This window comes from Macrobrachium nipponense, chromosome 7 (assembly GCF_015104395.2).
Source record: "Macrobrachium nipponense isolate FS-2020 chromosome 7, ASM1510439v2, whole genome shotgun sequence".
NCBI classification, from domain to species: Eukaryota; Metazoa; Arthropoda; class Malacostraca; order Decapoda; family Palaemonidae; genus Macrobrachium; species Macrobrachium nipponense.
Genome location: NC_061109.1, coordinates 12,855,470 through 12,883,299, shown reverse-complemented (window position 1 = coordinate 12,883,299; position 27,830 = coordinate 12,855,470). Strand labels below are relative to the sequence as shown.

General features: G+C 37.9%; 1 protein-coding gene across 1 annotated transcript in view; it reads left to right on the top strand.

Moving 5' to 3' along the window:
• The first annotated feature begins 19,126 nt into the window (after window positions 1-19,126).
• The window catches only part of LOC135217315 (uncharacterized), a 62,669-nt gene continuing 53,965 nt past the window's right edge, over window positions 19,127-27,830 (top strand). The window contains exon 1 of the mRNA XM_064253101.1: window positions 19,127-20,827. Coding sequence (XP_064109171.1) covers window positions 19,691-20,827 — 1,137 coding nt within the window. The 5' untranslated portion in view covers window positions 19,127-19,690. The remainder of the gene's footprint in view (window positions 20,828-27,830) is intronic.

The window sequence follows — 27,830 nt, the reverse complement described above, 5'->3', positions numbered from 1 at the left end:
TTTTATTTTATATATAGCGAGCAAAAAAAAAAATTAAACATACGCATCACAAAGTTCAGTCAATATTCAACGCCAAGAGTCAATCAAGACCATTACCACGCGAAAGCATGTATACACTCACTGCGTTACTTCGACATCTGGATGGAATGTTGGAATAAAAAAAATTGTTGGAATGCTTGAAGAAAAAAGTCTCTTTAGTAAAACCCTAATAACAAATTGGTTTAACCTCTTAATTTGTTTTTTCTGTCGTACTTAATAATATTCCTTCACCTAGTTTACTTCTCCATCAATCATCCTACTCATGCAGCCAAGGACTGTTGTCTTCAGGAGTAAATCCTATTCGATGTGTCAAACGCACGTTTTTGTGACTCAACCAGCACAACAGTCACAATAACGTTCATTTTATAACAGTCAAAAAGGCGACTTACTAATTAGGGTTCCTGCGGTCGTCAGTTTTACGTTGTTTCCGTTTATCTACCACTGCATAGAGTTAGAGTACACATAAGTATATATATTAACGTCTTGTGTATGCAAATGCTTTAATGTGTTTTGTATGCGAAGACTAGTAATTTTTATGTAGGTTTATGCGTTGTTACGAGAGAGAGAGAGAGAGAGAGAGAGAGAGAGAGAGAGAGAGAGAGAGAGAGAGAGAGAGAGAGAGAGAGAGAGAGAGTTACACAATACTCAGACTAAAGCGATCCTGAATCTGAATAAGCAGAACAATAACACTCAGCATTCCCAAAACTTCAGGCGAAGGAAAAAATGAGAGAGAGAGAGAGTGAAGCGTTCCAAGATGACAACGACGACATCATAAGCGGGCCAAAGGATCCCTGTCGTCAAAAAGACACCTTAAGAGATATGGCAGTGGGAAGGATACCTCCCAAAACTCACACAGGTCAGGCTTGACTTGAAAAAGGATCGCTTTTGGGTAATGCATACGCGAACACCGGCTACCAACGGTGTCCTCCTCAATAGTGGATGGGGCAGAAGCAGGCAGGTTCACCTATTCGTGTGTTTGCATGAGAAAGCACGACACACATCAAGGGGCTCCAAGCGCTTGGCCTTCCGTAAACAATGCTCCTTCCTGCTTTCAAGACTGCTTTAAGGAAATAGCTATCAGACGGTAATACGAGCCACAAAATAAACAACCGAAAATGTCTAGTTTCGCAGTTTTTTCAAATCAATTCTTTACGCCAACACCAAAAAGCCTTAAGTTTCATAAACAAAAGACTTAGTATTTTAATTAATTTTAGAAGGACTTGCGAGGTTCTATCGAATGTACGTACATAAAGATACCGTTACAAAAACCTAATTACTATGGCTGTTCAATAAAAGCACAGTTAAGTTGGAACTGCTGCTTTGAAATAAAACCAAATAAAGATATACTTATTCCTATTATTTGAGGAAGATAAAAGAAAATACTAAAGAGAGAAGAAAATGCTCGACAAAACTTACCATAAATTCTGTGGCATAAGTACGATTTTATTGATTAAAAATAAAATTAATTACCGCAAAAACACTATTTCATTGTCATAAGTTTAAATATGAAGGATACAATTCTCTGAGAAAGAAAACCTAAAAATTAAGCTTACTAGTTTCGGTGTTGTCGGTACATTAATTAATGAACTACGTCACTTAAAAAAAAAATAAAAAAAAAAAAAAAAAAAAGTACACAAAAAAAAAAAAAAAAAAAAAGGGGGGGGGGGGGGGGGGTTGTTTACAAACTTTTCTTGACTATAACTCCCGAGGAAAACGTTGAGCGTGGACGAGGAAAGGCTGGAAGGACAGACACTTCCTACGTCCTTCCACGTCTGACTGACCTGCCAGCCACAACACCGCTGTTGTTGACACCTTCGACAAGGAGTGGTAAACTTCCTGTAGTAGTAGTTCTCGCATGAGATTAAATACAGACTGATTCTAGAATTCAGGACAAAGGTTTGAAAGGTGTAACAGGAGGAAATCCGCGTTTTTGCACTATGAATCAACTGTTGAGGAGGGTGGAAAGGAAGATGGAAGAAAGGGAACATGAAAGGAGTTACAGTAAGAGCATGAAAGAATCTTAAGAGGTGCACAAGGGGGGGGGGATGGAGATTGCTACAGGCACCATCCGGGACTCTTTAAACCTAACCAGTGTCTGAGGATAAGCGCTGTGCAGCAAAAAAGACGAATGTACTAAATAACAGTCAACATGAATGCCAACGGAAAACGTAATTGTAGCCAATATCACGTCTCAAGTAAATTATGAATATTTTTAAACTTTCACGCGATGAATTATTTTCGAACCAAGATCATTAAAACAAAGGCGTAAATGTAACATTACTACATTAATGTTTCTATTTATGGTTACCAATTTTTCGCCCTTTCAGTTCATATTCAGAGATACATCATGTGCGCATAGCTTTCAGTTTCTCTTTCGCTCACCGTTACAGAATAGAGCTGGGTTCAGTTCAGTGACAATTAACGTCTAGTTGCAAAAGTCTACGGCAAGTAAACGTATAATTCCAAATGTAACGTTGCTACTACCACTGCCGCTTCTATTACTCACAAAAATCTCGGAAAAAAATAAAAAGGCTTCTATTACTCAAAAATAAGTAAAAAAAATAAAATAAAAGGTCACGAAATCCTACAGTTTTGATCAGATCTTAAGGCAAGAAGCCCGTGGTCCTGACGACATTCTGGAGCAGTTGGAAAAGCTATACAAAAACAACAAAAACGAGCAACATTTCTAGTAACCAACCACGTAACAAAATATAGAACCAGAACTGAAAATATGCCAATTACGACACGACTCACGACACGTGCATGGGGTAACAAACCACAGCCTTGGAGAGGGAATGTGTGCTACGTCAGTCGACAATATCCACAAAAACCACACGCGCAGAGACGATGACTTTATTTTATTTTTTTTTTTTTTTTTTTTGGGGGAGGGGGGGGGCGGCTGGGTTGGGTTTGGAAACACTGCGAATGGTTAGTCTGGCAAACATAATGAGACTATTTTCAAGAGGATTTTATGGTTAGGTTTCAAGATATGGCGTCACGCTTTTTCCAGGGATGGTCCGAACTTGGTTACAGTTTGGGAATATGCTCCCCGGCTAACACAAAGTTGAGGAAGAGTGATAGAGATGGGATGAGGAGGGTTAACATCAGGAAAAGAGTAGCCAATATGAGGCGTAACCTCACACTCCTGATAACCCACAAGGAAACCTGGCCAATCTCATGGGGTTAGTATACCTTGCAAGTTTGACATGAAAAATCAGGCGTTCCAGAGTGCTTCATTTAGGTATAGAGAAAATGTCATTTAACAATGACTACACGCAGAATACTTAAGTTTCATTGAAAGTGTTTGTCTTTTAATTAGGCATACCAAAACTAAATTGCTGTTTAAAAGAATTTAATTCTGCTGGTTATCGGAATGGAATGGAATGAACGAAGAGTTTAGGACAAAGGCCAAGCATTGGGACCTATGAGGTCATTCGGCGCCGGGAAAGGAAATTGAGAGTAGGTAGGTTTGAAAGGTGTCACAGGAGGAAACCCTCAAAGCAGTTGCACTGTGAAACAATTGTTTCAAAGTGGATAGTAAGATGGAAGATATGAACGGAGGTACTGTAAAAGGAATGTAAGGGGTTGCTGCTAGCTGTGGCCGAAGAGACCACAGCAGAGAACCTTTAGTAATGCCTACAGTGCACCCCGTTAGGTGCAGCACTGGCGGCACTAACCCCGTTAAGGGAATCTGGTTATAACAAAGGATGAACTGATGATGATTACACAATACTTGACATGCAAGACCTAGTGATGAAGTTCGTACTTTCCTGGATACAGTGCCCACCCATCTATCTAGTCAAACAACGAAGATGAAGTAAATCAGTAAGGCCATGAAATCTAGGACTCTGAGCCTTCTTCATTCTTCGAAATGAGAATCGGTATTTGCAGGGAAAATGGGGCAGCACCAGGTCTGTGTTCTACAACCGAATAAAGGTGGCGATGCAACTAGTGAGGCCACTTTGTTCATTTCCGATTAAGATGGATGGATGGATTATGGAATTTAGGGCACAGCCCAAGCGCTGGGACCTATAAGATCATTCAGCGCTGAAATGAAAGTATGGCTAGATGGAAAAATGAAAAATGAAATGAAAATGATAAACTGATGACAATCCTGCACTTGAACAGGACTGTGCATCACCAAAGGCCATTTTACTCCCCCCCCCCAGCATTCGGATCATCCAAAGTTATGAAGATCGTTTTACCGAATGGATCACTATTGCTAGGACATAAACTGTAGTTCGTAACCGAAGTGACTGAGAAAGCTGCCCTCATTACGAGCGCTCAAATTTCTTAGCCACAGGAAAAAACCGTAGATCTATGCATGAAGGCCGCCTAGGTCCTTCAGGTTACGAACGCGAACTCTAATGCAGGAGTCGACTGGAAGATGGGAGGAGAGGAAACACCTGGAAACTTGGAACAGTTGCGAGAGATAAGCGATGCCTAATTCAGGCCAAAGACTATTTCAGAATTTGGGTCAAGCGTCATGGTATTGTAGGAATTCAATTCATAATATCTTCCTCGAAATACTTTACCATTCCATCCCTGACAAGACTCGGAATTCCTGACGAATGGCACGAAAACCCTGCTTCAGGAAACAACACAATTCTGCTGCTGCTAAAGTGCATGGCTCACACTGTTTATCTTGCCAATACAGCAATAACAAATAATTACTACAGTTAGTAAGCTGTAATTTTACGGTTTCATGCATCAACGGTTAAGGAAAAGGGGAGTGTCTCTTTCACTTTTCGCCATAGAGAGAGAGAGAGAGAGAGAGAGAGAGAGAGAGAGAGAGAGAGAGAGAGAGAGAGAATTATATGACTTTCATTCTGCAGTGAAACATATCTAACAACCTACAGCATGCAACTCTACCGGACAACTTCCAATGCATGATAAACATCAGGCAAAATTCAACATCGAAATTCAGGTGTAAAACACCCGTCTGCAAAAGGAAGTGCCGATATGAAGAAGCTAACAGGCCATCGGGTTACACGATCTTCCAAGCCATTTTAGAAGGAAACTCTCCAGAGAGAGAGAGTTGGAGGAGAGGCCAAATGAATCCATGGCAAGAGAGCCCCTTGACTAAATGTTTAGACGACGCCCTACGACTGAGAGGTCTTTCTATCAGACGCATCGTATGTCGTTTATGGCAAGGCTTATGACCTACCGATGAGAGAGAGAGAGAGAGAGAGAGAGAGAGAGAGAGAGAGAGAGAGAGTGGCAAGGCTTATGACCTACCGATGAGAGAGAGAGGGAAAGAATGGCAAAGCTTATGACCTACCGATTAGAGAGAGAGAGAGAGAGAGAGAGAGAAGAGAGAGAGTCTCTCGAGGCAATCGCCCTAATGGTTGGGCCTTTTCGCTGCACGCTTGACTAGAGGCACACACGCCCATCAAGCTCTCTCTCTCTCTCTCTCTCTCTCTCTCTCTCTCTCTCTCTCAGAAACTTACAGCGGTGCACATCAGCAGTGACATGAAACGCCACTGAATCGCAAAAAGAGAAAAGATCTAAGTAAATAGTTTTGAAATGCATTAATAAGATCAGGGAGGGGAGGGGGTCTTTTGATCTTGCAGGGGGGGGAGGTTCTGGTTGGGATGGGGGTGGCCCCCCTACCCTTTTGTATCATTGAGACTGTGAGAATTAGTGAAGTTTGGCCGCCATGGCAACATAAAATCCAAACAATGGGAAAGATTTAATTTTAAAAAGCGCGTGTTGTGGCTACGTACATGAATATAAAACAAAATCACATCAAAATAAATAGAGCATTCAACATGACCGGCCTGATCACAAAAAATACACTGGCAGTGATATCTTGTTTGTTTGTTTGTTTGTTTATATGGTGTTTTTACGTTGCGTGGAACCAGTGGTTATTCAGCAATGGGACCAACGGCTTCACGTGACTTCCGAACCACGTCGAGAATGAACTTCTACCACTAGAAATACACATCGCTCACACCTCAATGGAGTGCCCGAGGTGAAAGGCCATGTATGAAGGCAGAAAAAAAGCGAAACTAGGACACTGAGTTTAACAATGAAAAAGAAATCAAGGGAAGCAGAACACGAAGAGGAAACGGAAGGAGTAAACGAACGTATATATGAAGGAACTGCCTGATAATCTCATGTTAGGGGAAGGACGTATTTGAGGGACGAATCAATTGCTGTGAATTTGTGTACTACCTCCAACACTCGTCACTATCAACAGAAGAAAGAAACGATTAGTGGCAAAGCGTAAGGAATGAGTAGAATGTAGTGAGACAAACGACATGCACCGGGTGTGAAGAGTTTGTTTGTTTGTTTGTATGGTGTTTTTTTTTTTTTTGCATGGAACCAGTGATTATTCAGCAACGGGACCAACGGCTTTACGTGACTTCCAGACCACGTCGCGAGTGAACTTAAAACCCTCAGTAGAATGCCCGAGAATCGAAATCGCGGCCATCGAGGTGGCAGGCCAAGACATACCGATCACGCCATTGGGGCGCTGTGTGAAGAGTTAAGATTCTCAAGATTGTAGGAAGTTCAAACTCTGCTGTCAACACAGGTGCAATGATGATAAACTTCCGCTTCTTTGTAAGTCAGGGAAGCCCATCTAAAGCCGACGGCAGCATCTGACTTTGAGCCATAAGGGAAAACTACAACGGAGTCATTATGTTGGGACGTTGTAAAAAAAATATTGATCTCATCGCCTCGTCTGACATTTCGGCTTTCTTCCGATTAAAATGCATACGATAAAAATAACAAAGTGAAGCATGAACTTCCACTTCAGTCAAGTTGATTAGCAGGCTTCTCCTTCATTTAACTGCGTCATATGAGAGAGAGAGAGAGAGAGAGAGAGAGAGAGAGAGAGAGAGAGAGAGAGAGAGAGAGAGAGAGAGTCCTCTCCTGCAACATTTCTCTGCAGGTACTTCTGCGTTATTGCACCGCACATCCAATGCCTGTCAGTTTACCATCAATCCCGCCTGCATAAATACGCAATATTGGACTTTCATTCACCACCTTGGTTCTGGGAACAAGTTATATTAAACATCCGCTTGGCGAATCAAATTACCTTTGCTTTCCCAGCGAAAAGCAAGAGACAAAAGTTCGCCAGTAGAGATCATAACAAATGCAGTGACGTCATTGTATTTACTCATGCATACCAGTCAATTTACCCGTCAACTATGCCCTGGATACCTACGCCTACGTAATCCTTATTAACATACTCAGCGTTGATAACTGCGCGCATGCACTAACAATATATATATATATATATATATAATATTATATATATATTTATATATATATATTAATTGATATTATTATATAGTATATATTAGAGATTAATTATATATTATATAAATTATTATGATATATTATTATAGAGATATATTATATTGATTAAAATGTTAGATTTATGATATTATTATATATTATTATATATTATCTTATTATATTATTATATTATTATTATTATATATTAATATTATATATTATTATATTGATATTTATTATATTATTATATTATTATATATTATATAGTATAAATATATATTGTTATTATATGTTATATATTTATATATTGTATATATTATACTTATTATAGTTATATATTTATATATTATATATGATATAATTTATATATTAGATATTAGAAATATTATATATATTATATATATATATCTATATATAGATATAATATATATATATATAGTTTATATTATATCTATATATTTACATATATTACAATATAAAATATATATATATATATATATTTATATACATATAAAATAATAGTATATATATATATATATTTATATATCTATATATATATATATATATATATATATATATATATATATATAATATATAAGGTTTTTGCCACGGAGAAAAAATGAAAGGCCTTTCATTTTTTCCTCCGAGGCAAAAACCTTTATTTATACATAGCATCACGTTTTATATACTTCGTGATCAAGTTACTCATATATATATATATATATATATATATATATATATGTGTGTGTGTGTGTGTGTGTGTGTGTGTGTGTGTGTGTGATGAACATAATTACTGAAAATAATAGCCACTTCTCATTACTGAACGACCATTTCATCATAAATTTTCAAAGCCATTCACCGATATGAAAACGCAGGCCATGCTTGAGAATACTTCGTTCTTGCTTCTTGGCTTTTTAATGGGTCCTAAAACTTTCAGAGCGATTAATCTCACCTTCCATTCGGCAACCTTTGACCAACACTTTTTTTCCACATCACAATCATTCCCGTTGACGTCCTGACGACTTGTTTGTAATGATATTAACACGAAGAGATCTGCATCATAAAATCATGAAATAAGTTCTTGACGCGGGGTTCACCACCCAACACCCTGTGTAGTATACAAGACAACACCTTCCCGCTAAGAGTTTAATAAAAATATCACAAGATATCTAACTATAAATGGAAAATATAGCGGCCATTCCAAAGAGGACTAATGAAGCATCCGATTCAATTCTCCTTCATGCAAGCAGAACAACTTCCATGAAAAATATGGACATCCATGGAGAAAACAGCGTTTGAAAAAGTATTGCCGAATTTAATCAACTCTGCTTACAAATATGAATTTAAAGGTTGAATTCAATGTATAATTTTTTTTATATATCTGGTATAACTTACTGAAGCAAATGGTTTGAAACAAACTTTCTAAAAGTCTCTACTGCTCAAAACCTCCCATAAACACACTTGGTTTCTGGGTTATCTCCGGTGCCGCGTTGTAGTTAGTTGCCTAAGGCCGCGGAGTGGCCATTTTCCTCAAAAGCTCGACTGGAACATAGCCTCTGATTGATTGATTGCGAGTTATCTGGCGTCACAACTACCAGGTCTTAGCCTCTGAGAGAGCCTTCTTCTGGACAGTGATACTGTGATGGGTGGGAGATTCCTCACGCCCACTTTCCTTCATAGTATTATTATAGTATTATTATCCAGCTCACGGCACGTACAGATGTTAAGAACTCTTGCATTAATCCAAATGCCGATCATATTCACTATATACATGTCTATTTCATTTTTTGAACCTCATTCTTGGAAAACTTAGGATAATGTTTCGTTTCTCAGTATCAATAATAACCTCCACGAAATGTACTTTTCTTCATTTGAATTTATGAATAAGAATACAATTTATTTCCCTTAATGAAACGTTGTCGAGGAAATTGCCAAGATTGGATGTGAGGGTCATTCAGCTCTGGATTACATATTTCAATAACATATAAAAAAAATATATATATATATATATATATATATATAAATATATATATATATATATATATATATACTATATATATATATATATATATATATATTTATATATATGATCATATATTTTTTTGTAGCATTGAGTGCCAAGCAGTTGAAAGAGAATTCCGTTTAGCCGTTTTTTTTTTTTTTTTTTTTTTTTTTTTTTTTTTTTGCTTTTTTTTTTTTTTTTTTTTTTTTTTTTTTTTTTTTACTATACCAAATAGAGTAAATGTACTTTCAAGAAATGCTGTATTATTTATTTTATTTTTGTAGGTTAAATACAGGGTATTTTCACTGACAAGTAATTCAAATAATAGTTACATGTTTGTCAATAGGACTGAATGAAAGGGAATTTAAGGAATAATATATCTACTAAGGAATTAAAAACGATATCAATCGTTCTCAGAATCAATGAAAAAGTGAAGAAATATGAAATATCATCTCCATAAATATAAAAAACCAACACACGAAAATGAAAACGTTCCTATCGGCTCATTTCAATCCCTCTACTGATTAATTTACCACTAAAAATGCAAATCTCCCGAGCGGCAACACCCCCCCCCCCCACCCCCCCCCCCATCATACCTCCTGCATAAAAAAAGGGGATAAAAAAATTTCATTATAAGTCCAATCAACCAAGAAATGGAAAAATGTGGATTTTATTCAAAACCTAATAAGCGCATTCCCTCTCGACCAAGTCAGATAATTGCCAAGGAGAAAAGAGCTTTTTCCCCTGGTCGTTCGCTGTGCTTGGGGGTAGAAATTATTATTTACGAATCGGAAAGTACTGCGTGAATTTAATTCCAAGCTTAGAAATGTTCATAAGAATGCGTCACGGAAAAGAAGGCATAAAAAATGTCCGTCAACTCAAGTCATACGTACCCAAAAGATCCTCTTTTGTATTTAATTTTTTAACCTGATCTAGAAAACTGAGCAGTATTTTTCTACAAACCCGTTAATCTTTCCTAATAATGAGGTGACTGTTTCCCTACAACAGCACTTCACTATGACTATCTTCATATATAACTTAAAAGGTAAAATAAAAGGTTTGGATGGATATGAAGAATGGCACAGATGATATCCACACATAGGTAATAGGCAGACACTGGCGATCATCATTTTTGGGAGTGAAAGAGAGAAGGCTTCCATAGCAAACATCTTCATCGAAATTTCTATGCAGAGAACTTCATTTCAGATCGGCTCACAACAATCAGGTTAAGATATACGAATATTCAATGCTTTGAGCGGTCAATTTGTGAAGAAATTGACTTGTATACAAACATAAATAAACAGTGCATAATCTGTTGACGGGAAACTAGCAAGGTTCACTAAACAACGAGCAGCACTTTATTAATATAGCGAGACCGTTGGAGAGAGTGAAAGGTGGCATACTATAGTAGATTCACATCAGCATTGCATTTGATGTATAGGCCAGTCCTGATTGGTTGTTGATAAGCCAATCACATGGCTGGAAAATCTCAGTCTATCTCGAGGGTTCACATAGGTAGGGTGTATGTTCCACCTCTCCTGAGCGATACTTTTGAAAGACGTATCCCTCAGGAGAGGTGGAACACACATCCTGCCCATGTGAACTCTCGAAAGAGAGAGTTTCCAGGCCTGTGATTGGCTTAGCAACAGCCAATCAGGACCGTCGTAAGGGACTGGCCTAGACATCAAATGCTTGGTTGATGTGAATCTACTATTGCAAGATTATTTCCGTCAACTGATTTACAGCCGGTATTCATATTCTAGCCGAGCTAACTTCATACAACATACGAACGACCAATAAAACAATGATTATACCATAACCGTGTTTAAAAAAATTCTTCTTCTTTCCCACCGTTATCCCTACATTAAGGGGTCGGTTGCCTCCACTTCCTTCTATTAAGGCATCATCCTCCACCAAACCTCTTCGCTCCACATCTTCCTTCACTTTACCTCGCCATCTAATTCCCTGTCGATCTCCTTCCTCTTAAGTTCCTCCCAAATCCTCTTCACTCCCTCCTCATCATCCACCTTCAACACATGGCCATACCACCTCAATCGTGACTCTCTTATCACCTCTGTAGTCTTTGTGTCAATCTGATTTCATTGCGTGGAAACAATAAAAAGGTAAACCTATCACGGTTTGGAAAGTAAAACAAAAGAAACAGAGGTTCGCTTGCAGGAAATGGCAATAGAACCGGTTCACTATATAATAAGCCTGAATGAAACGACTGATGATAAAACGAAACTGATCAAGCACCTGTCCTCACAAATTGCTGTATAAACTTGTACATCAGTTCAGTTCTAAACTGGGCGTCTACATAACAAAGGTTTGAAAGGCATACTGTTCTTTACATACACAATTTTATTATGCATAAAAACATCTGACAAGTATTTATTGGTTTTTAAAACTTCTCTATATAAAACTATAACGTTTATTTGCATTTTCGGTTACTCGGGAAGTAAGCCTACAAACTACTATGTTGCTGCTGTTGTTGGGGGGGATAGGAGAGTCCTATGGAAGAACCTAAAATGGTTGAGTTAGATACAAAAATTTCAAGATATTTACGATTTACTTATTAGAATGAAAATGTAAAAAATAAATAAAGTGCATATTAAGCGTGAGGGGATAATCTTGCACGCGTCCCGAGTAAGCTGGAGGTCGCATCATGCCTTGTTACGTTTTGGACGCCTGTAACCATTCTTAAAAAGAATATTGTTTAATCAAGGATCGCTGCTGCTCTGCTTATTTAGAGCAGCAATTATGTATATGTGTATAAATATATATATATATATATATATATATATATATATATATATATATATATATATATGTGTGTATAAATATATATATATATATAGTATATCTATATAATATATATATATATATATTATATAGTATATATAAGATATATATCTAATATATATATATATATCAATATATATACTATATATATATATATATATATATCTATATGATATATATAAATTATATATATAAATATATATATATATATATAGATATATGTATATATAGATATATTATATTATATAAATTATATTATATATAATTATATATATATAATATTATCAATTATATATAATATAATTATAATAATTATATATAACTATATATATACTTATATATATTAATATAATATATATATATAATATAATATATATCATATATATATATATAGATATAGAATATATATATATAGATATATATACATATATAGATTATTCCTAGATAGGTGACCCCTAAAGGTTTTCGGGGGTCGTTATTTCGACTAATACTTCTTAGGGGTCATTATCTTCATGATATTTACAGTCTTTCGTTAGTTTTTACTATAATCCCCAATGGGCTTGTATTAAGCAGGTCGCTAAAGTGGATAAGGAAACAAACACATTGTATATATCATATATTTACATATATATAAATATATATATTAAAAAGGTCCCAACTGTGGACTTTGTTCGCTGTGACAGACGCATCCGTGGGAGAGCCAGTGAGAAGTTCCTCTCTTTCAAATCCAAATGCAAATCTCCCAGACTTCGAGGCATGCAGAGAAGTTGTCCAAGTTACACCAAAACCTGTTACTCTGAATTTACTGAAGATAAGCGCAGAAATCAACCATTCACACTCTAAAAATTACTACTGATACGTTGTCGTCGATGACAGCTTATTATCAGAAAGTTTATCTCAAGCCGTTTGTGATACCCAAGGGATAATTAGCCGACGTGTGTTCAAAAAATGTTTTACAGTGGTGATTGTTGATTGTTCAAAAGCAATGCCGGAGTTCTAACTGGCCTTTATGGCAGTCGAATTCTTGACAAAAACTACAGACAAATGGTTTTTGGACGAAAGACATTTCCAGTCTAGTTTCCAGAACTCCTTCCTGCAAAGTTGGATCTATTTAGCCTGAACTAAAAGTGCCGACAGACTTTTCTCAGCCGATTCATAAAACAGAGCCCGGAATAAAATTGTCCATAAAAAAAAAGGGTGGTGGAACTGAAGGCTGAAGTTGACTGGAGTATCTGGCCTCATTTTACATATATCTTCCTGAAGCATTAACTAGAACTTTAGAATAACATGATTATACATCCACGACAATATATAAAACAATCATTCCGTCAGGGATAGCAATAACACATCATCATTCTCATACATTGACTAACGAGAAACAGTTGCGCTCTTGACCCAGAAAGTCCGACTTTTGCTTTTCAATTAGATAAATGGGTCAAACACAAAGCGTCAGACGAGACCTGGGGTCGCGTGCTGAACATTATGTTGTGGGGCTTCTCTCTCTCTCATCTCTCGTCACCTCTCTCTCATCGCATATGAACCCTAATTGTATATACGTGTATATATATATATATATATATATATATATATATATATATATAATATATATATATATATATATATATGAAGCAAAAATGTTACCAAATTGTAGTTGAAACATATTGAATGAATGTATATTATTATTATTATTATTATTATTATTATTATTATTATTATTGTACCATGTGCTGTTCATTGAGGGTGACACAATGAACAGCACACAAACAATAATAAAAACTGACTCAATGTGCGATGTTTTTACTATATATTTTGCTTCATATTATATATGAATGAATTATACAGCAGCGCGTAGTGCCTGTACGATTGAATGTATGTATTTATGATATATATATATATATTTTATATATATATATTATATATATATATATATATATATACACACACACACACATACACACGAATCGAAATACACTAGCCACAGCAACATAATAATATAATAATAATAATAATAATAATAATAATAATAATAATAATAATAATAATAATAATAATAATAATAATAATAATAATAATAATAATAATAATAATAATAATAAGAATGATGAGATGATGATGATGATGATGATGATGATGATGATGATAATAATATGCACTCACATTTTACATTCTGCTACAGTTTATGAGGACTAATTTATCCAGCACACCATAAAATAGTCTTAAAGTAGGTGCACTAGTCGTTCTCTTTACTCTCTGCACTGTGGAATGTGTAGTGCAAATGAAATAGCCCAGGAACTGTAAAGGGATATAACATCAATTGTTCGTGAAGAAAAATGCTGACTATCATCCAACTTAGGTGTCAGCAAAATTCTGTTAAGGAAAAGCTTAATATATCGCTATCAAATCGAAATGGCGATCATTTCAATGGTCTTCTCCGTGCCATGTCCATTAACCTCCAATATTACGCAACTGAAATTTGAGTCGACTGGAGTCTATAATAGAAGATATTGAAGACAAGATATTGAACAGCCAGCCACCCTGAACAGACACTGATACCACACACAAAGACGATCGAAAACCTGCCTGTGACCAGTGAAACAGATTTCTTTTGCACTTACTCTTCTAAAATCAATCAACACGAACAGAAATCTGAATTTCCAACAGTTTTAGTATTCTGTGAAAGTAAACTGCAGAGGTGAGATGACGACGTGTCTTGTCCATCTGCCCTCAGATCTTGATACTACTGAGGCTAGAGGGCTGCAAACTGGCACGTTGCTCACCCACCCTCCAATCATCAAGCATACCAAATTGCAAGCATCTAGCCTCAGTAGTTTATATTTTATTTAAGGTTAAGTATTAGCCATGGTCGTGCGTCTGGCACCGCTTTAGATGACAACGACACAGGCCACAACCAGGGAGGGGGGTGAACTTTTCATGGGCCGTGGATGAGTTTCATATAGCCTTATACGATGTAGAGACAACTCTATTGCGCCGAAGAAACTCAGTTTTTACTTGTTTAACTAACACGTTGCCTTCAGAATTGAGGAGATATTTTGTAACCTAAAAATATCAACTTTGCTTCTCTTGAAAATCGTCAGTACTACGAGATGCTGAAGCTCAAATATCCAATATGAAGTCGGAACTTTAACTTCTACTAAATATACATAAGTTGCCGTGCCTTTCCCCAAGCATTGTCCTGAACACTACCTGGAGAAGTGGACCACCCTACTGAGACACTGTCACAGCCGAGAACTCTCAAATAGCTTAATCAAGGAATGGGAGGGAAATAGTAGACCTCCATAATATTTTTTCTTCTTCTTCTTCATCTCTTCTTCTTCATCTGTGCTTTTCTTCCCGCAAGTCGTCGTCGATGTAGCAAAACCAACACCAGCATCAGCATCAGCAGCAGACCCTCAATGTCCTTGCCAGCACCATCTGTCTACAATAACCCCTGATGGCTCTCAAAGAAGGTAGCCACCTATGAGGAGAGGTCGATACCAGCTGGGTCTCTTCTCTTCCACCGAATGTGCCACCACGTCCCCCATTCATTCATCTCTTGCCTCACTTGGTGTGTGCCTAAACACCCCCGGGCCTTAGCCGTAGCCCTCCTCCTTCCCTCTTTCCGAGCTTTCGGTACCTCACGGAAAAATGAAGGATCCACACGCGCTAGCGAGGTATAAAGAAGAGATCGTTCCCCTCAAACTGAACAGAGTAAATGGACAGAAAACACCGACACCCTCACATTCATATGCAAGACGAGATACGCAAGAAAGCAACGAAGTTTCATCTTTCAATCTTTTGCCCTGATGACCTACGAATCAGGAAAGCACTTACCACCTATATAAAGCTTATACATGTTGTTCACACTTCAACGGTAACCTAGAGAGTTTAACGGTAAGGTTGCAAGCTTCTAGGATATTTCTAAAAAACTTTCACGTGGCGGGAGCGAACCAAAGATGAAGCAAACACATGCCTAGTGCTCTACCACGGAGTGACGGGAGACAGGGAAGAATCTATTCCACAAAATCCTGCGAACAATTCTCTCTCTCTCTCTCTCCCCTGTAATGCCACCTCCTCTCTCTCTCTCTCTCTCTCTCTCTCTCTCTCTCTCTCTCTCTCTCTCTCTCTCTCTCTCTCCTGTAAGCCACAACAAGGTAAAAAACAGACATGAACTAAACCCATAAAACCACCATAAAGACGCAGGCCTAACCAAGCCGCCTCTAACTTCTACGCTAATGGCCATCATTTTTGGAAATGAGGAAAACTTTCCTTATTTCTCTGTTTTCAAAGTGGGGGGGAAATACACCCAGATGATGAAAGGCCCTATGTAACACTGTTATCAGAGACAGTAAGGCAAAAGAATCTTACAAAAAAAAAAAAAAAAAAATTCCAGTGGAAAACAACAACAAAGCAGGTTCATCAAAAATGCTGCAATTAATAGAATGAAGAGCGCTCACGGAGGGTTCATATTTAAAGTCGCCAGGCTTCCTGCAACACAGAATGTTCTTTCTCATCCCAAATCTTTTTTTTCGACATCGTTCATTTCTGCCGCATTTTCTTCAATCACGAAAGTTGAATCGACATGATGCATTTCCACATGCATATTGCAACGTGTTCGGAGAATAAAAATCAAATCAAATCACGCTCACAGGACTTAAAGATGTACTGGCAGAGAGAGAGAGAGAGAGAGAGAGGAGAGATAGGAAAGAGAGATTGAGAGAGGATGAGGAGAGAGAGAGAGAGAGAGAGAGAGAAAGGGCGCATCCCTCCCCCAAGGTGAGATGAAGCGTCATTTTGACAAATCTTCCTGTGCAAATTTCGAGTCTGGGAATTTTAAAAAAATCACTTCAGTGGAATCACTGCGATATGATCTCCGTTGAAGAACCCAAATTGCAGTATTGGAGCATCAAATACTGAACATTAAATTCTGACACAATGATGAATAAACAACTCGATAAATACTAAAACTGATTCGCGATGTTTATGACACAATTATATAATAATTACCTGACATGAAAGACGCGTGTACGTAAACTTAAAAGTATGCGGCAACGGGGGGAGAGAGAGAGAGAGAGAGAGAGAGAGAGAGAGAGAGAGAGAGAGAGAGAGAGAGAGGGTGATTAAATGCTAATCTTGTTGTTTTAATATTGAAAATCGAAGTACTTTAAAAAAAAAAAATTCGTTGAAATAAACTTGGAGAGCAACAGGAGTAACAATAGTTAAATCTTACTACTGCCACCACCACTAATAATAAAACCAAAATAAAATACCCAACTGTGTGCTATCGTAAGTTCCCACCATATAATTTCTAAATCTTACTTTTGCATATCATTAAAAGCATACTTTTGTGAAGTTCCCTTTACTGAGCCTTTCCGTCTTTGAGAAGCAATTTCGCAAATATATAATAATTATAATAAATCAAGGCCGCAATCAAGAGAAAACTGATCCCTTTATATGAAACATTTCCGCTTGGGTCCTGAAACTTGGCATTTGGCTGGTAGAACCAGTTCGCCGACAACAAAAACTTCCGGTCGAGGAAAGGAAAACTACACTCAACAGGCGCCCCCCCCCCCCCCCTTTTTTTTCTGGGGGGGGACGTGGAAATAGGAAGGAAAAGTGTCTTCATTTTCGAGATTCCTTTTCAACCTCAAGTTTTCCTGCCCATTTTTTTTCCTGTTTCTTGTTTTTTTTTTTTTTTTTTTAAATACAAGGAGACTTTTTTCCATTAAATTTTCCATAAAAAAAAAAATTATTACGATTTCCATTAATCTCTTCTAAGATTGCTTGACACGAAGGGAAATCATTGTACAAACGCCAATAACACGTATCAAGCTTTTAATCTACTGGACAATATACTTTTAATCGTGTGGAAAATATAAACTATCGCTAAAACTGCCTTCACGCATACGGTCAAAGTTTATTAAACATCTTACTGTTTGCCATTTTCAATCCAAATTTATGTTGAATAATAGAGATATATCATCTGGCTGAATTCCATTGGAAACAATGAAAGCGACAAAAATGCTATTTTCGACATTCTCTCCATTTTCCATTCAGCTGCAGAAATGCGTATTGTCATTATCGTTTCTCCCGAGGCAGGTGCGGGCCACTTTATCAAACCCCCCCCCTCCCCCTTTTGTGGATTTCCTTTCCCTGTCAAATGTGATTTTACAGCGTTCCCTTATCCCCACTGTCTCAAAAGAGATATTTTTGGAGGAGAGACTTCATAAAAATAGACTTGGGGATCGGATAACGTCTTATTGGGTCATATATTTCTTTCGAAGTGGTCCTTATATTTTGAAGAATCACATGCATTGCGGGGGGGGGGGGGGAGACCAAAGTCCCACTATGATTGACTCCTCTCGTGATACGAATGAGAATTTAATTCGAGTTAAGGTCACATAAGGACACCTGTACTCTTCTGATCTTACTTTCACTATCATTAATTTATTCGCGAGAGTTTAACATAAGGAATGAAAGCAGTAAACTACTGAAGTGAAGGAAGAATGGGTAGACATTTCGCAGTCAAAGGGAAAAAAAAAAATAAAAACGGCGACAATAACTACGACTACCAAAGAGCAACCGAGCAAAACAAGGACTTTCCCTGAAGCTGTCGAGTGTCACTCGATTTGGTCATTGCAGAGGACACAGGAGGAAAGCTTCCTTCCTACCTATATGGGCCGTTCAACCTACGTTATCTCGTGGTTATCTCGTAGTCCTTTCCTTCCCTTCTTCGTCGACCTCGTCCCAAAACCTCAAAATCTACCTAACCTCTCCCCCCGGCCCCCCACCTTTCTTCACCGACCCCAGCCCCCTCTGCCTCAGACCCCACCCCACCCCATTCGCTCCCTTAGTAGCAGCAGGAGGTCTGATCAATACAACGAGGCAAATGGAAGTTGACGGCTACCTGTTGTTTGAGTGTTCTGTTTATGTGGCGGGAGACAGGTCGATAAAAATAAGCTTGCAAGAGTCTAAAGAGGGAAAATGTTCGTTCCCTGATGAGCATCAAGGTGTCGCTATAAAAGGGTGGAGCAACTGATTTTCCATAACACGCACGCGCCGTTGCACCGACGCACTCACGCACGCACACACGCCCTGCCCTCGCTACATAAAGGGCGAGAGACGATGTTTTAGTGCCACGGACGGACTTGTCACACGTTGAGCCCCAGCTTTGGCACTCGCGACACTACTGCCAGAAGTCAGTCAGTGGCACTTGTTTACTGGCTCCTTCTCCTTCTCCTCCTCTCTCTTTCTTGCTCGCTCGGTTCCCTCGCCCTTTCGTCGTGCTATGTGGGTGGCTGGGGCCCAGTTCCCGCCCTCCTCCTCCTCCTCCTCCTCCCCCATCCACCTCATCCCCTTCCTCATTACACAAAACGAAGGATTTGTGATCAATCCAAGATTCATTATAGTTCTCGGCTCGGTTCCGAAAGTTGTTCTCGTCGTCAACGTTGTGGTTCCCTTCCCGACGGCCGCCAGCTTTGGTGTGTGTGTGGACGGGTGTGTGTTGTGTCCACAGAAAGGGACATGATGTGGGTGGCACCATATGGTGGTGTTGGGTGGGAGATGAGCCGAAGGTTGTGACCAGCTCCCCCGGGGAGGACTATGGCCGCTTTCAGGTTGGCTCTCACCCACACCTACGACACCACGCCCACGTCCAGCATGTGGTACGCCCACAACTATGCTCAGCGAAGGACTCACGCCCGCAACTTCACCAGGAATCACTGCAGCCACGACTACAGCCACAATGTGAACCACGAGTACGCCCACGCTGCCCCGTCGGCTGTCTACGCCCACAACCCATATCACGTCTGTCAGGATCGCGCCATAGAACCAGGAGTGCACGCCCACGCCTCGCACAACGCCCACGGTGAGTACAATCGGCCCTACCAGGACTACCTGGTGGATTATGGTCACAGTGCAGTCCTCACCCACCCCCACGCTCTCGGGCAGAGTCGGACGCACACCCCGCCCGCCTCCTCCCACAGAAGTTCCCACAGTGCGTCCTCCCACAGCCTGGCCACCAGTCAGGGCGGCAGGTGTGGCGGCCACAGCGACACTCAAAGCAACTCTCCCTTGAGCGAGATCGACGCCAACCAATTTGGCGCCACGCACCCTTACACTCACGAATGTCAGTATTCGCGCGACACCCAGTCGAGTCGTGCCCGGCAGCATGCCCAGGAGCAGGGCAGCCACGCCTGTGCCCGTGAGCAGGGGGGAGGAGGAGGAGGAGGAGGCGGAGGAACCTCCCGCAGCAGGCACCACTCGCATCAGAACCGTCGCCACCGAACGAGGAACCACGACGTGTATCCTTTTTACCCGGAGTTCATCCAATCCAGCGAGGAGGAGGAGGAGGAGGAGGATGAAAGCGCCCTGGAGGATGACATCCGAGTGGATTTACCCTACACCCACCTGCACTGCCGCGGCCGCAGCAGCAGCGGGCGCGAGGAGTATTCCCACGGGCGTACGGAACACATCATCCGAAGGTTCGAGGATCCTCCGGACCCGTGTGTGCCGGAGGACGTCAGCACGGTAGGACTTTCTTATCAGCAACGGGCTGACGTCTGCACAACGCAAGGCCATCCCACACCAAGTGCCATCAGTGTCAGTGACGGAGATGCCCTCAGCGATGGGCGCACAGGACTCCTCATAGGCGAGGGTCTAGTCAGGGAATGGGTCAGGGCCGTGGGCGTCGTTGCAGCTTCAGGAACCCTCGTCACTCTCGTCCTGCTTGGCTTTGGGGTAAGTGCCACCTAGATACTAAGTCTCCCCGCCCCCCCGACGCGTCTCTCTCTCTCTCTCTCTCTCTCTCTCTCTCTCTCTAATCTCTAAAAATAAAAAAATAAAATATAAAAACTCGTTCTTCTCGCTCTCTTTCTAGACGACAAACTCGTTAAATATTTCAGATAAAACAAGCACAAACAATGTTTTAAAATTATAGTAGCTCTTACACATGAACTCACATTTGTGTGATTGATTGATTGATTTAATGAAGATTATCTGGCGTCACAACTGCTAATGGAATATAAAAAAGCGTATTATGCATATCCAGACGAACTCACATTTGTCTAAGCATAAAGAATCAATATAGAATCAGGACCGACACTGGTCCTGCAGTAAGGTTTCAGAATAATGAATGAGTAGGTTCAATGATTCACGGAAAATTCCTACCACATTTCTAATTCATTAAAGACGGGAAACAACAAAATGTGGAAAACCATCGAATACAAACATTTATATATATATATATATATATATATATATATATATATATATATATATGTATATATATATATATATATATACTATATATATATATATATATATATATATATATATAGATATATATATATATGTATAGTATATATATATATATATATATATATATATATATATATGTATATATATATATATATATATATATATATATATATATATATATGTGTATATATATATGTGTATATATATATGTGTGTATATATATATATATATATATATATATATATATATGTATAATATATATAATATATATATATATATATATATATATATATATATATATATATATATATATATATATATATATATATATATGTGTGTATAAAACTTGTCAAAAGTATAAGGTAGACATATGATGATGATAAAAATTTATTTCTTCATTAAAAAAGGGAAATAATTACCTTACGATACCATAGTAAACTGAGCTGTGGGTTATATAAAATCGCAGGAATGAACAATGGGAAAGAGAAAATGACATTAGCTTCCTTGGTAAAGATGAGAATACAACTTCGCAAATTCTCGATCACTAATATTTACCGTTTTAATTGCCTCATCAAATCCCATAAAACTTCCCCATAATGCCGCAATCAGCCCAAATTCATACCAGAAATCTCTTCACAAACAAGACACTTTCCCCCTCTCATGCGTATAATTGGAACTAAAACGTTAACTTACATATCTACGTCAGCTCCGCACCTAAGACTAGCGCTCAATATCGTACATCGGAAACAGAAGATTTGTGTGAATAGATAATGTAGCTGAGAGGGCATGAGAGTTCAAGAACATACGACTTGACTTGATTTGATTTATATAGATTTTTGGCATTATGCCAAGCACTGGGGCAACTAAGGCCATTCAGTGCTGAAACGGAAAATGACAGTAAAAGGTTTGAAAGGTGTTAAGGAAGGAAAACCTCGCAGTTGCATGATAAATTAATTGTTAAGAAAGGGTGGACAGGAAGATGGTAAAAATAGAATACGAACAGAGGTACAGTAAAAGGAATGACAGTGGCTGCAGCTAGGGGCCGAAGAGACGCTGCTGCAAAAAACTTTCAGTAATGCCTACATTGCACCGAGTGAGGTGCACTGACGGCACTACCCCTCCCACGGGAAAGAACATTTGACTGATTTCACTGATTAACTCCCTCGGATATGCCAAGGTCACTGATGCCAAATATACAAAAAGTTCATGGAAAAAATAAAATCTGTAATAGAGACAACGGAAAACGGTAGTGGATTAAAAAAAAAAAAAACAATCATAACAATGACCAATAGGTGCAAATAAAAAAAAAATAAATTCATTTCACAAAAACAATGAAATAAGATCGAGCTTATTCTCACCAGGCATCCGTTCGTTCACTGGAGTTCGTTTTCCACGAACCATTTCAGAGATGTGATGAAGTCGTCGAAAGAAAATTCCCAGTTTCATTTGTTATAACTGTTCGATAGAGATTTCGTTTGTAGTTAAAACTCTTACACATTTCTTGCAGTCAGAGGCGTAACTGGGTGGGGAGGTACGTGCCCTGGGCGCCGACCTTAGGGGGTGCCCCAAAATGAGCCTAGGGAACAATTAATGCCGCTTACAGGGAGCAGAGAGAAAAAAAAAAAAAAAAAAAAAAGTTTTTACTTTGTATCAGTATCATTTTATAATATATATATATATATATATATAAATATATATATATATATATATATATTATATATATATATATATATCATAGCGTTGCTATTTGTATTCTTCACACACACACACACACACACGAGAGAGAGAGAGAGAGAGAGAGAGAGAGAGAGAGAGAGAGAGAGAGAGAGAGAGAGAGAGATATACTATGCGAAAATTATTGCTTATCTCAGAGCCTAGCATTTCTCAGTATTGATATTTTTGCTTCAGCAGTCTCAGAGTCTAAATATAAATGCCGTCAACTTTTACTTTTCCCTAATCTCTTTACAATCAATGTTGCATTTTAAATGTTAAATCTAAGCAGTTTCAGAAGCTGACTAATTATTTCCATTTTTTTTATTGTTTCAATGAAAGTTCTTTGATTAGTAAGGGCTATTAGACAATGACCAGTCAAATCGTTACTCAAACTAACAAGTTTGCAACACTGTAAAGCTTGAGTGCATTTAAAAATTTGATGTATAACTGCTAATTCACACAATTTTTTTTACTTCAGAATTTCAGGATTATGTATTACCTTTTTTTTTTTTTTTTTTTTTTTTTACAAATAATAAATCCTTATTTTACTTATTTATTTTTGTGCGAATAGTGTTGGTAAAACATTTGTATCTCCCTCAATAATGTTGGTAACAATAAACTCCATGCTTATACATTCTGGTTTTAAATAATGTTAACTTGCACTAGAAAACTCAATATACCTTCTGGCAGTAAATATGATAGCTAGTTCATGTTGTCAACTGAATCATTTTGGTACAGATCAAAATCCTTATTATTATTATTATTATTATTATTATTATTATTATTATTATTATTATTAAAGTAGTTTAAACAGACCACTGAGCTGACTTTCAGCTCTAATAGGGCTGGCCCGAAGGATTAGATTAAAATTAAAAAATCCTTAAGATTTATTCATGACAACGAGTGCAATTTTCTGTGCGTGCCCTGGGCGCTGAACCATTTTGAAAGGTACTTTCGACTCGGATGAAACGAAATAATGTTGAACTAATAACGGAAAGCAGTGTTTATTCAATAACTAATTTCCTGGAGCAACTCATATGATGAAACAATGAAATAAAATAGTAAATGCATGAATGAAGTTTAGCAAAATAATGTGTAAAGCGTAATGAAGAATAACGGTATCCCTGAAAGTTTAATTGCTGTACACTGCAAAGGAACACTTATTTCTGATCTAGAATTTAGCAGACCTCTGTTTGCAATGCATTAGGGACGCCCAGATAATACCTGCTGCATTTTCTCTCTCTCTCTCTCTCTCTCTCTCTCTCTCTCTCTCTCTCTCTCTCTCTCTCTCTCTCTCTCTCTCTCTGCTGACGTAAAAGGTTAGGAAATTAAAAAGCCCAATATCATTACCCAGAGAGCTCTTGAAACAGCGACCTCTTTTATTCTCTTGAAATTAAACATCCAGTGAATCCTCTCTCGTCAAAAGACTTCCCCCCTGAATTTCGTTCGTTTGTTGTGACTCTCTCTCTCTCTCTCTCTCTCTCTCTCTCTCTCTCTGACTTGTGTCTGAAGAACAACTGATTCGTCATTCAGCATTTTCGAACGAATTCGCGAGCCGCACTACGCGTCAGAAGAATGGATATATATATATTAATACTTGCGTCACAAAAATCATGCAAGTAAAAGGTACAACAAGAATATCAACATATAGTATACGAGAATCTTCAAATAAAAATCCTATGCCTATTTATAGAAATTGTTTCCCTGACATCTCCTCCTGTGAGGACGAGCACTTTTCAAAATAAAATCTCCACGGTTTTCACAAATTCGGCAGAAAAGGTATGAGTGGTATTACAACACATCTCAGAGGGTGACTTGACAGACTCTGATATTTCAATATATAACTATGTCAAATCAACACTTTCCTTCTCACATTTCAATATCACCATCTAATGTCACTACTGAGAGCAGAGTGACCCAAAGATAAAATAACACTGTTATGTATTCTCGCTCTCAAATTGTGTTATATCTCATAAATTATCAAGTGAAAATAAATTTGCAAGTCAATACAGTGTATATATTATATCCATATACATATATAGTATAGTGTATAAAACATATGTAATTTAATTTGACCTAATAATGTATTCTATAGTACACGTATAAAATATGTATGTATGATAGCGAGATTACAGTGATCTGAAGCCTATACCAGTTGTTACCTTTACTCTGTGCCACTCTCCTCTCAGTAGTAACATTACACGATGATGATGATGATGATAAAGAACAATCATTATTAAAAGTCTATGCATCTATGTATGTATGTAAGTATATATCAATCTCACCGCCTCCAACGCGTGAGGCAGCAGGGCCTTTTGGTAAATTCCGCCACTCGAATCTTTCCCGTGATTTAGTTTCCACAAAGTACACTCCTCTCCAGCCTCCCTTTCGATAGTTCTCATCCAAATAAGACCGGGTCGCAAATTCCCGAGATGTATGCTATAGTAGATTCATATCAACCGTGCATTTGATGTCTAGGCCAGTCCCTTACGACGCTCCTGATTGGCTGTTGATAAGCCAATCACAGGGCTGGAAACACTCTCTCTCGACAGAGTTCACACAGGCAGGATGCATGTTCCATCCCTCCTTAGGGGTACGTCTTTCATAAGTAACCCTCACGAGAGGTGGAACATACATCCTGCTTATGTGAACTCTCTCTCGAGACGGAGTTTCCAGCCCTGTGATTGGCTTATCAACAGCCACTCAGGAGCGTCGTAAGGGACTGGCCTAGACATCAAATGTACGGTTGATGTGAATCTACCTTAGTAATGCACCAGCACCAGTCTTCTTGCCTTGGTCCTTTGTTAGGCTAGGTTAGTACAAGTAGGTTAGTACAAGAAGTCTCGATACTACACTAACGGTAATTTGGGAGTGGGAAATATGTTGAGAATATTTTCAAGAAAATTCTATGGTTGTTTTTTAAGATATGGCGCCCCGCTTTTTTCAGGGAAGGTCCCAATGCTCTGTTACAGTTGGGGAATATTAATATGAGACCGGGTATTCCAACTCACCTGGTGTTTACCACCAGGAAGCAGCTTACACTATCGAGTATAATTCTCCAAATTTTCTTCTAAGGACATATTCAAGAAATCTTCATTTGCCCTTTCTTTGCTGAACTGAATTCAAATTGAATACAAAATTTAGGCCAAAAGCCAAGCACTTGGACCTATGATATCATTCAGCGCTGAAACGGAAATTGACAGTAAAAGGTTTGAACGGTGTAACAGGAGGAAAACCTCAAAGCAGTTGCACTATGAATCAATTGTTAAGAGAGGGTGGAAAGAAAGATGGAAGAAAGAGTATATGAATGGAGGAACAGTAAAAGGGTTCGCTGCAAAGGACCCCAAGTCCACTGACGGCACTATGCACTACTCTCCTACGGAATCCCTTCTTTATCTCCTCATCTACAGAGGCAACTTCCGTAACTCCCCTCAACCATAATTATTATTTAATCTACATATTTTGAATCATATTCGAACAGCAATACTAATCGTATCAAGTTAAAGAAGTCTTAATTACTCACCCAAATTCAGTCTAGCAGATTTGCAAATCGTATCCAGCTTAACCATTGCTTTTTTAAGACATTCAAAAAATTCTTACTGGAAAAAAAACCTGTACAGATATCATTTGAAAAGTTAACCTCATTAATCGTTTCACCATCTAATTTTGTTTCATCTCTTTATACACCCTCCGTCATCATTACTTCCGTTTTTCTTAGATTTACTGAAAAACTACTGTAGATGCGTGAGCTACTCTACCGAGTGACCATTATTAATATAGCAGTGTTTTGCTAAATCTAAGTCTTCCTCCTTTCAGTCTGAACACCAACCAAAGCCTTCTCCAACTGCGACAATTTTTTTCATTATAAAATATATATCAATAGTAAAGGTGAAATAATCTTCTCTTGTAGCACCCTGGTATTACATTGGGTGTATATATTAGATTTAAAAAATATATATAATATATAATATTAATATATATATGCATATATATATATATATATATATATATATATATGTATATATATATATCTATTATATTTAATAATATATATATATATATATATATATCTCTATATATATATATATATATATATATCTCTATATCTATATATATATATAACATATATATATATATATATGTCTAATCCTATATATCAATATATATATCTTTATATTATATAATATATATATATATCTTATTTAATATATATATATCTATATATATATATATATATAATATATTAATATATATATATATATATTGTGTGTGTGTGTGTATACAACTTTCACTGAGTAGCGGCTAGCGATTAACGAAGCTATAAAACAGATACCCTGTAAGTTAGAATTGTATGTATGTATAAAACTTTCACTAACATTACCTGTCCGCGATTTCCAAGGCTACAAAAAAATTGCCCTGTACATTTGAAGGAAAAAAAAAAACTACCTGCCCACGATTTCCAAGGCTACAAACAATTGCCCTGTACATTTGAAAAAAAAAAAAATTAGTTAAATCCTCAGAAATCAGGCCATGACAGAAAGACTCGTGTTCACTCAATCCCCAACTCTGCCTTTACTGCCGTTTTATTCGAAGCCTAACCAAAAACCAATGAAGAAGCATCACAGACGCACCCACAATCACGCTCGCCACTCTAAGCCCATTTCGTATTTTGTTTCCCGATAATGGCGCGTTCTCCGTAGGTCTATAATCATTTCATAAGGAATGTCCTGCATGCATGTGAGCTCTTCGTCTCCGTATTATTGATCCCCAG